Source organism: Brachyistius frenatus, unplaced genomic scaffold (genome assembly GCF_029030835.1).
Source record: "Brachyistius frenatus isolate BFR_SWC_R1_liver_20210118 unplaced genomic scaffold, ASM2903083v1 Contig_40, whole genome shotgun sequence".
In the NCBI taxonomy this organism is placed as follows: domain Eukaryota; kingdom Metazoa; phylum Chordata; class Actinopteri; family Embiotocidae; genus Brachyistius; species Brachyistius frenatus.
The window spans coordinates 3,099,072-3,110,047 of record NW_027210639.1 but is presented as its reverse complement, the minus strand read 5'-3'; the positions used below and the strand labels follow the sequence as shown (position 1 = coordinate 3,110,047).

Sequence of the window (10,976 nt, the reverse complement as noted above, 5' to 3'; positions counted from 1 at the left end):
CCATGTGTGATACCAGTGCACATTCCCATGTGTGTGTCAGCATCATCCCACTGCACATCCTGCTGGCGCTCTCCACCAGCCAGTATCATATCTCAGCAGACTGATGCTCAGTGGTAACACAACACTGGAGGAAAATGAAATGCAGTGCAGGCGATCAGCTCTGCAGCGCCTGCCTTTGGTCTGGGCCTCAGATTCAACACTGCTGCTAACTCCGTCTATCCTCTCCCCCTGCTGCTGGGTTCCTGTTCTATAAACAGGGCTTCTCTTCTTCAAAGGCACACATGAGGTGCTAAAACTGCTTATTGACACGAACAAATGAATACAAGTAGATGGATGCAGTTCTGCAGACAGCAACAATCCTAATGTTGGAGTAAAACTGGGTGAATCTGAGCAGCCACAGTTTTTGCCTGAACACATTAATTCAATTACAATAGCATTTATCGATTTTTTAAACGTTTTTTTATGACAGCAGCATTGACCTGGTAAAGGTCAATACCATAGACTGTATACAAAAGGTCGGTACCAGTTTAGTAGCTAATTTGAACTTAGAAGGTCAGATTCTTTCGTTTATAGCCAAGCCAGCAGCTGTGGCTCTTGGGATGGAAACATTGGTCAGCCTCTCCACTGAACTTACATGTGAAGACATTCATGGACCTTAGGGCCAGATCCTGCTCATTTTAGTGATCGCCTGACTTTCCCTTAAACACCAGCAGGAAGTTGACATTTTTACTTTTCTGTGAAATATTTCACCATCTACTATAAAAAAAAAAAAAAAAAAAAAAAAAAAATGGCACAACATTTTTGACAGAAATTCATGGTTCCCAAATGATGTTGGACAAAATCCTTTGTGATCTTTCTATTCTCAGGTCATAATTTTAACTTTGCCAATATTTTCCTTTCTGACTAAATACTTGCAAAAACTAACATCATTCTCATCAGCTTCAGCTGCATTTTGTATTTAACGTTAATTAGCAAATGTTAGCATGCTAACAGGTTCAACTAAGTGACTATGATAAACACACCAGCAAGACATCAGCATGCATTGTCATTAAGTAAAGGGTGGCTATTTCACGTTTTGCTGTAGAGGACCAGCATGTCTATTTCACATTTTGATGTAGAGGACCAGCGTGTCTATTTCACATTTTGCTGTAGAGGACCAGCGTGTCTATTTCACGTTTTGCTGTAGAGGACCAGCGTGGCTATTTCACGTTTTGCTGTAGAGGACCAGCGTGTCTATTTCACGTTTTGCTGTAGAGGACCAGCGTGGCTATTTCACGTTTTGCTGTGATACCAGGTTGAGCATGTTGGTTTGCTGAAGGCATTAGCATTTAGCTCAAAGCATTACCTCACAGATTATAATAGCTGTAAACAAACAAGCAAAGCACATTCAGAGTACTTAAAATGATCTATGAATCATTTCCTTTGTGTTATTCTATTGTTCAGATGTTGTAGGAGATTAAAAAAAAAAAAAAAGTGTGTCCTCTCTAAAATGACCCACTCTAAGCAATCCAGAGTATTTACAGCAGCAAACTGGCCAGCAGGCATTATTTACTGTAATTTGAGGGTAATGCATAGACATAATGGGGGAAACAAGCATATGCGTGAGGCCATGCATGACAAATAACCGCATTAGCAATTTGATACAAATTAAATCAATGGAGCCCAGCAACACTGTGTGATTTACAACACAAGGGGCTTAACGGCGAGGTGATCAAGAGGTGAACAGAGCCTGTGATTTGTTGTGCAATATATCTACATTACCCACATCTGCTAAGCTGAGGAGGCATTCAGCCCATTGAAAATATCATGGTAATGTTATTGTTAAAGCAGCCACTGTGTAACCACATCACTGGCAGGGCCATGGCCTCTGCCATTGCAAACAACCCATTAAAAATTGACTGTAGTGGATGATCCGAGAGGCTGAGAGAGACACGAAGAGAGATGTAACCTGCGTTGCCTCCTCGCAGCGGCTGAGTGGTTTTCCTGTTGGATTGATCCAACCGATCACCTCATTTCCTCTCTCATCTACCATAGCAGCTAAAGCATTGATAGTTTATCCGTCTGAGAAAGTGATTTTAAGGTGCCAAGTACAACACAGGAAATGGCTCCACAGACGTTCTTGTATCTGGTTCTGGAAGGCATGATTGCCGGCTGCGGGATGAGGCAGCTAAAGAGGCATCGGTGAGGTTGACCAGCGAGGGAGTGACAGAGTGCTGCTGAGGACTGTTTCAGTGTCGGCCATGCAGAACACAGCTGACCAGAGACGTAAATCGATTTGACACAGAGCAGTAGTTGTGGTATTTTCTCGTAAGAATAGGGTTTTGTTCAGTCTTACTACGCGGCACAGGAAATCGCTGAACCGTTGAGGCTTTTAAAATAGTATGACACAAGCAAAAGGACAAGACAGTATGAAGGAGGAGGGTGCGTATGATAATAAAGTTAGCTGAGGAAAACACAGCCAGAATAAACTTATTTTTGATGAGCTTGGATGTCATGTAAAAGTGAAACCACAGAAAAAGGGCTCGGACGAGGCTGAACAAGGATGTTCTTGCAGTCTAAATGTAAAACAGCTCGGCTAAGTGCATCCTGAGCAATGAGCTTTGTGGACAATGAGTTATCCAAAAATCCAATATGCATTTTGACTAAAAATATATTTTCTGAGTACAGCGGCGGAGGGAGCAACCAAGAGTGAAGTCATATCCCAGAGGAGTTTGGCTTCAGTCTTCCCCTCTAAAGCAATCAATCGGAATGGAAAGTCTTTTATTTTGGCCTCAGTGTCCTCTGATAGATGGAAGGAGAGCTCACCGCAGGAATGAATATATCTAATATGGATGACACCAGAGGGCCAGTCGTTTCTGCGTTTAGCTTAAAGCTGAGTGCACATTGACGTACACTGCAAACTATTGAAGGAATAGTTTTAACATTTTCGGAAACAGCCTCATTCGCCCTCTTGTCTGATGTTAAATTAAAAAATCAATACCACTTTCATGCCTTCATGGTACAAAGGAAGCGACAGCCAGGGGCGGGCTAGATTAGCATAAAGGTCAAAATATGGAACATCTAGGCAGGGTCTGAACAAAGGTAACAGAGTCTGATTATTAGCATCTTGCAAGATCACTAATAAACATGTTATATTTTGATATATTGCAGTCTTAGTCAGTTACATAAACCATAAAGCAGTGGCTCTTAACCTGGGGGTCAGGAGCCCCTTTGGGATTGAATTTGCTGTGTGGTTGGAGGAATGCTGCTAAAATGAGTTGATATCAAATAAAAACATGTGAAAACATAGATTTTTGTAGAAGAGTACATAAGCTACTTGCATAATTGGACCACCTACAGCAAACTTGACAGCTGAGAAAAAATTCTGACTGCGTATAAATTAATCTTCCAGTGTAGTTGGACTACAGAGATATGGAGCAATTTTTAATTGATGATCATGAAATCCCAAAATACTGACAGCAACAAACAGCGACCAGAGAAATAAATAACTGTGAATAAAGCCAAAAGCAGGAAATATAATGATTAAGATAGACTGGATGACAATGATCACATCCAACAGCTGCTATGCCATCACCACAATAAGCAGCTTTCCAGAGAAAACGTTCTCAGTTGGCTATTTGAGCTCCAAATGGAGGTGAGGCTCTTTTTTTTTTTAAAGAAGACAAAAACTTAGCTCGGTGTTCCCATACCCAAATTCATTGTATGAGCATATGGGTCTGGGTATGCTCGGGTTAATTTTAAAACTACTGGAGAGGCTTTAACCAATCGGTGTGCGACGAAACCGTCTGAAATTCCAACAACGATGCAACTACATTCAGAAAAAAAACACTTAACTTCAAAGTCACTTAATCTCTGACACTGGTCCCTGATTGGTCGCCCTTCAGATTGCCTGAGCGAAGGTTAATGCGAACAGAGTGTCAAATCACAGCAGAAAACTGAAGCTGTGAGAAATAATTTGGTGGAGCCAGGCTAGAAAAAAACTTGCCACAATTTGAAACCTTTTCTGATATGAGTGGCTTGCCTGCTTGGCTGACCGTCTCCACTGATTTCACAACCAGAATGGAGGATTTTGGAATATAATCTAATCTTTGTCCTCTTTGATAAACTAGAGGCATCGACTGTGTCTCAATTCATAAACTTCCATACTTTGCCATGCTATTTTGGGTGCTTAAGTGTGTTCACTTTGACAAGTGTGGCAAAATGCAGTGCACAATAAGAACCCAGATTATAATTCATAACAAAAAATTTAGTGTGAAATGCTGGACACTTAGTGGTCACCATCTTGGCTTTATAGCGGGAAGGTAATCAGCGACCAATTTTCAAACTGTGGAAAATGGTGCCCGAGGAAGCTGCAGCTGTTGCAGCAAACATTGCACTGTATGCAAATCACAAATGCAAGTTGTACATGGCTACATAAACGTGTTCATAAGGTACCACTAGAGTGTTGTAAAATAGAAGCAATCAGTATTGTGTGTGTTAAACAGGGGACACAAAAACATGCTGATGTGGTGTACTGCATGGACATCTACTAAAGAACAACAATGTGTCGAAAGCTCACTTCCTGATTGTTGTCAGGACTCATCTCTGTTGAATATACATGCAGTTTAATGAGTATTTCACTTGAAAACAGGTAATGTTGGACAGAAGAGTGTAATCAGTGTCAGGATTCCTGTCTGTTCCTACTATTTGCTCCTCTATTTTGTCTCCAATCACTTCTCATGTTTTCTGTCATTCCCCTGTCTGTTTGTTATTGTTTTCCCATGTGTTCTGTGTCCTCCTCTCCCCACCTCCTGTCACCTCCCATCCATGGCCACACCCCTCACCGGTCTCAGCAGCTGCCACTACTCTCCCCAAATCACCACCTGCAGGTGGCTCATTTCCCTGATCACCTCCCCGGGCTATATGTACCCCGCCCCTGCAGTCATCTGGTGTCGGTCATACTGCTAGATACTGCCCGTCACTGCCAGTCCGTCAGTCCGTTCGCTCCCGCACCGGTACCCTGTTTCTGCTTCTAGTCCGTGCAATCAGTCAGTGCTCCCAATCTCGGCTGATTGCCGAAGCTAAGCAGGGTCAGGCCTGGTTAGTACTTGGATGGGAGACCACGTGGGAGTACCAGGTGCTGCATAGCTACCAGTCAGAGCTGCCCGGTCACTCCAGAGTCTGTTGCCGCTCGCCGTGGAGGACCTCAGGATTCTCCCAGCGCAGCCTGACCCCGGTGAGAGTTGGTGTTGTTTCCCTTCTGACTTGGGAATCAGACATTGACTTTAGGTACCGGCCTTTGTTGATCAATAAAGACTGTGTTTTGAACTTATACCTGAGTCTGCGTGCCTGCGTTTGGGTCCTGTTACACCTCACCTCACATAACAAATAGAAATGAAGCAGCGACAAAGTTGACAGAAATGCTAATTGAATAGGACGAATCACTCATTTGTAATCGACGTGGCCTTGAAGCAGAGGTTTTTGGAGTTGTTATTAGCTGAATTTTGGATATCAATGCACAAAAGAGGATGGAGTGACTTCTCCCATTTTCATCTCTATGATGCTTTTTAGCACTGTTGTAACTGAAAAACCAGTCCAGCATTTCCCAAAATGTCAAACTACTCCTTTAAGTTCAATCCCATATATAGCATCTAAAGGTTATGCAGCTTTTTCTTGCTCTGGCTGCATTTTCTATTGACTTTAATTCTTGCCGGGTGGAAAAGCCTCTGCAGACCACCTTTAAATGTGTCCACACAAACTGTTTGAAATGAATTTTTCAGGTCAGCAGTTCTTTAATCTATGAAGGTGACGCGCCACACCTATGCAAACTCATAAACACATACTCACGCACACACATGGAGTCTCAGCAATGACAGGACGGAGGAGTGTAATAACACCTTTGGGAAATTAGCTGATGGCAGCAGTTCAGCTGTTCCTTAGCCTTACCTGAAGGGATCGACTTAGAGAGGAGCCAACCAAATATCAATAAGGGTGATTTAGCTGTGCACTGCTCAAGGATAAAGAGCTTATGCATGAAACCTCTGGAAATACACTTGAGCCTGGCGTGTAAAATGCTGTCGCTTCAAGCAAATCCCTGATTAAATCCCCCAAACATGTTTAGTTGGCTGTATGAGGGGAAGCCTGGTGTTGACTGTGAGGCATGGTGCCAAACATGGAGGAGGACAGAGAGAAGAAGAGGGAGAAGATAAAGAGGGAACAGGAGAACGGGGGAGGAATGGTATATGTTTGAAAACCTGCAGCGTAGCACATTACACACTGCAGACGAGTCCGTTTCATGTTTGTGAATGGTTTCCCTTGGGCCTCTATTATCCTCTGTGTGTTACAAGAGTGACATTGTCACAGATGATGCCCCCTCTAAATGAGACTCTGACACCAAAGCGCTGACATATTTCACGTGTAATGCAGCCAGTGCATTTTCTGCAGTTTAAGTTAATTGCTTCAATGTTATCATTCATAATTTTTGGCACTGGCATCATTGTGGTTGGCTGCCCTTTAAATGTTGAACAGGTTTCATTTTCTGTCAAAGTACTGGTGAGTGGGAAAGAAAGAGGAAGCGGGGAGAAATGAGTGTCCAGCAACCCAACTTGGGCGTTGCACCTGGTTTCAACAGCCAACAACATCAGGAGAGCTCAATGAGTGAAATATCGCTTTAACATCTGTAAGAGTGGATTTACTGCTGCTGTAAAGAGAACAGGACAACATTGCCTCATTTGGATCATTAATTTTTATTACCTTTCCTGGAAATCTCTCCATTTGGCATTTTATTGCCAGTTTGAAATGTAATTTTTTATTTTTCGGGGATGCGCGCACACTTGTCAGCTCTGTGGTTGCAGGAAGAGAAAATAAAAAAAGCCCCAATAACACAAACTCAAATTACTTTGGAATAATCGTTTCATCACATACTGCTTTTCTTCATCTGTTTGTGTATATGCTGTGACACAATGCAAGTGAATCAAAGAGCATCAACAATGTGACCTCGAGCTGTTTACCAAAGAGTGATCAGCCTACGCATCTCATTAATACAGGCTGACTCATGTCGTTTTGAATGTAAGCCCTGAAACAGGGTCGCAAAGCCTGGGAAATGAAAGGACCAGAAACCAAGGTAACGGTGACAGTGTAAGATTCATTAGCACTTGTCTTGCAGAATGCAACATTTGGCTGTGTATATGAATATATGCAAATATGAATGAATTCTAGCAGTTCATGAGCATTTATGAGCCTAGCGGAAGAGCCGACACAAAAAACTGACATTGTTTTTTCAAGAGAATCACGTGACATTCTTTAATTCTTTCTGCAGGCCTGTTCAGCCTGCATTAATAACCATCAGGGAGAAAGGGGAAGTTGCTTTCACATGGAATTAACTCAGACAGAACTTCAAATACTCCTCAACCAAGAAAAGGAGGGTTTTGTTTTTTACTTGTCTGGTCACTTAACATTTTTAGTGAGTTTGCACGTGAAAAATCTCTCCTTTTTAAGCTATGTGTTCACCTGCAGTTTTTAAAAAAATGTTTTTTAACTGCGATAACATCAAATATAACCTTTAAAAGAATGACACCGCACTTTGGAGAGGTAATTAGCTCTTTGAAGTAGTGACGGCTTAAGGTTTTGGAAATAGGGCAGCTCTTTCATGTGTGATTAGATGTTCTTAAGTTCATCCTCACAGCGAAAGACGGGACGAGAAAAGCTGGCTGGAGTAGGGAAAGGCTGATCAACCTTAAAATGTCACAGGCACTTGGGCTGTGGTTGTCCGGGACCCTTCCCACACTTCTTCTAAATCTAACTGTAAAGGTCTAAGAGAGCACTGAAGTCCTGCCAGAGGACAGGAAGTCTCCTGTGGCAGAGGAGGAGAGGCAAGAATGAGGTCAAGAAGAGCAGAGAGGATCAAGAAAAAGCAGATGAAGATGCACAGCGGATGTCAGCACTGTCAAACGCAGTCAAATCGCTCACAACAATCAAACCGATGTGTAGCTTTGGCTCAGAAGCAGGAAGCCGGGCTTACTGGCTTACCTCAGCACTGCACCAGAGAGGGGCTGTCACTGGATATTACCATGTGGGCCACTGAGCTGATTCCCCCACGTCACAGGAGACGGGGGCAGCTTTACATCCCTCCTTACTCCCACTCTCCTGCCCTGGAGACACACTTTCCCCTACTTCCTGAAACGTGTCTGTGCGCAGTTTTGCTGTTGGAAACATTCGCATTAAATATGAATAGCCTTAATAATACATGGAAGCTCTTGGAGATTGCATCCTGTGTACAAAAAAAAAAAGGGATCTTGTGTTTTGTGACTCAAAGCTCTACACGTTCTCCCTGCTCATGTTTATGGTTTTGTGTTAAATAATTTGGGGACAATTTAATACCAGATAGACTGCTCACTTTGCTTTTCTTGTCCATTCTGTTTGCCGTGTGGAAATATAGTATACGATTTGATGTGTCTCTAAAGTGTAAGACAGAAACGTTGCAGACTTACACTTTGAATGTATGCATACAGTTTTAGGCTACAGTATGTTAGAGAATGAGTGTGAATGGCATTAATCCTCAATCAAAATTGTGTTTTTTATTTGCAGAGTAGCAGCTTAAGTCAAAGTTTCCTCCATTTCCTCCTCTAGGGACAGGTGCGCAGACGAGTGGCTGGGACTGGACCTTGTTTTCAGGCTGATCGAGCCGTACAGTTTGGCTGAACGCCTGGAATAAGCGATGACCTTTCGCCTGTACATCTCCCCCTTCCACATGGAGATCATCAGCAGCGTGGAGAGCACCACGCCGCCCAGCGTGAGTAGGCACAGTCCCGCTATGACGCACCGATCCAGGTGGGCACCTATCCGGGCGCTCTCCATCTCCAGCCTCTCCATCTCCCTCGCCGACACACTGTCACGGTCCACCACCACATCCCGAGGCACGGCGTAGGAGATGATCACCAAGGAGATCCCGGTCACCAGGAACGTGACTGCACTGATAAACCCGTAGTCTATAGAACTCCCGGAGCCCTCCCCGAAGGAGAGATCATCCTCGGACATGAAGGAAAGCTCCGGTAAAGTCTCGGAGCAAGGCTCGCCGTTGCGCACGGGTCTGTGAGTACTTTTGCAACTAGTCTCCGGGCTGGCCAATCGTAGGTTAACATTCTCATCAATATAAGTGAAAGATGTCTCTAATTCCTCGTCACAACAAACTCTCACTTTCTCCTCGCCGAGGTGACCGAGTTTAACCTCCGCGCCCGACTTGCGCGGCGCCGTCCTTGGTGCTGAAAGGCACCGGCCATGGCAGCTGCGGACCGGGTTACAGCAGCCCTCCCCTGGGAGCGCTCCTCCTGTTGATCCACCCGATTTGCGGGCATGCAGGGCGGCGGAAACCCGGTCAAGGACGTCGGTAATATCGGTCTGTTTGCCTCCCTCATCTGCGGTAAGCAGCTCTGGAGAAGCCATTCGTGTTTCGCCACCCGCTGGTTCACTCTGAGCCTTCCTCCCACGATGTTTTCACTCCACAGCATCCCTAATAAGACACACAGCAGCTCTAAGTTAAATGGTGCATCTTTATGAGATTGCCCTCATTGCAAAGCGTTAAACCTGTTTTCCGCGAATATGCAACAACTTGTGTGTGAATTTGAAAGGTGCACAAAATGCACACACAGTAACAGTGAAATATAAACCACTTTAAAGTTGATTGGATGGTTTAGGTGAAATACGTGGATCTTTTTTGAATGTCGCTTATATAGCTCTGTGATTAGCTAAATGCCTATCCAATTAGGAAAACAATTCACGTATAAACCGAGATTAAGCCATAGCTAACCCATGTAAATTATGTTCTTAATAAGGACTGTTTTATGAATAGACACATTCGAAAACTGGGCTAAAACTAAGCCATAGACTACATAGCAAATATTCATAAATAGAAATGAATCTAGGACACTTCCGAAAAAACAATCAGCCTTAAATGACAGCTATACTTCAGAAATATGTGCCGGAATAGTCCTGCACACTTTATTTGAATTCATCAGAAGACGTGAGATGCTCCTCTGCATAAGGGTGGACCAGCCGTGCACAATACGGGTTTATTTTTTTCTAATCCCTGCCAAAAAAAAAAAAAAAAAAAAAAAAAAAACCTTCCGCAGATTGCACAAATAAAAAGAATATAAACTCACCGCGCTACTTCAGCATCCCTTTCGACTTCTCTTCTTCAGAGACACTACAGCGGGCGAGACCACACAACGGGGGCAGATACAAAAAAAACACAAAAGCCTTTTCAGTGTATATGCTTAGGATGCATTGAGTCCCTGTTTAGTGGTGTGGCGGCAGGCTGCACTGAGGGGAGCTCTCCCTTAGTCCCTCCCACACAGAGCCTCAGCTGCTCGCGTCGTGGCGCTGAAAGAAGCGCCGCTATCTCTGAGCCGATTGAGATCACTGCCAGTCAGTCAACACAAACGGGATGGGGATTTGACGGGGCTGAGGGGAATCCTGGGACTTTACGATCATGAACAACATATATGTAAATTCAAAGGCGATTCCTCTCCTGCAGGAAACATATAAGCAGAATCAAATGCCACTAAAATGTCAAAAATGAACTGTAAAGCACCAGCGGATGTCAAGGACATGGTAGTGGGCCTTACTACAGGAGATAGGCTGAATACCATCAAGAAATGAAGAAATATGTCACTATACAAGGAGCCTAAGGGCTATAAAGTGTCCTGTGATTGCGGTGAAGTTAGTACTAAATATAGACAGGTGGAATTCATAGAGAGAATATTATGCCAGTACAGATACATGTTCATAATCTACTGTCAAGCAATCTAAACTCAATATTAAAATGTTTACTCACCAGACATGCTTCCCCAGTTTATGTAGCAACTGCAAATAAACAGACACAGCATGATATGTGTTTGTATCCATTGAATATCATGGACATGAAGTAATCTGCACTGTATGTTGTCAGTTAATGTCGTCATTATATCTGAAAAATCTTGCTGCATTATGCAGACGACATT

At 43.5% G+C, this 10,976-nt stretch overlaps 1 protein-coding gene across 1 annotated transcript; it reads right to left on the bottom strand.

Annotated features, from left to right (window-relative positions):
- Positions 1-6,705: 6,705 nt before the first annotated feature.
- On the bottom strand, positions 6,706-10,285 carry LOC138622978 (transmembrane protein 74). Its single transcript, XM_069702187.1, has 2 exons — positions 10,137-10,285; positions 6,706-9,487 (listed from the first exon to the last, which is right to left on the bottom strand). The coding sequence occupies exon 2, from the start codon at positions 9,418-9,420 to the stop codon at positions 8,575-8,577; it is 846 nt and encodes a 281-aa protein (XP_069558288.1). The 5' UTR covers positions 9,421-9,487; positions 10,137-10,285; the 3' UTR covers positions 6,706-8,574.
- Positions 10,286-10,976: the final 691 nt, after the last annotated feature.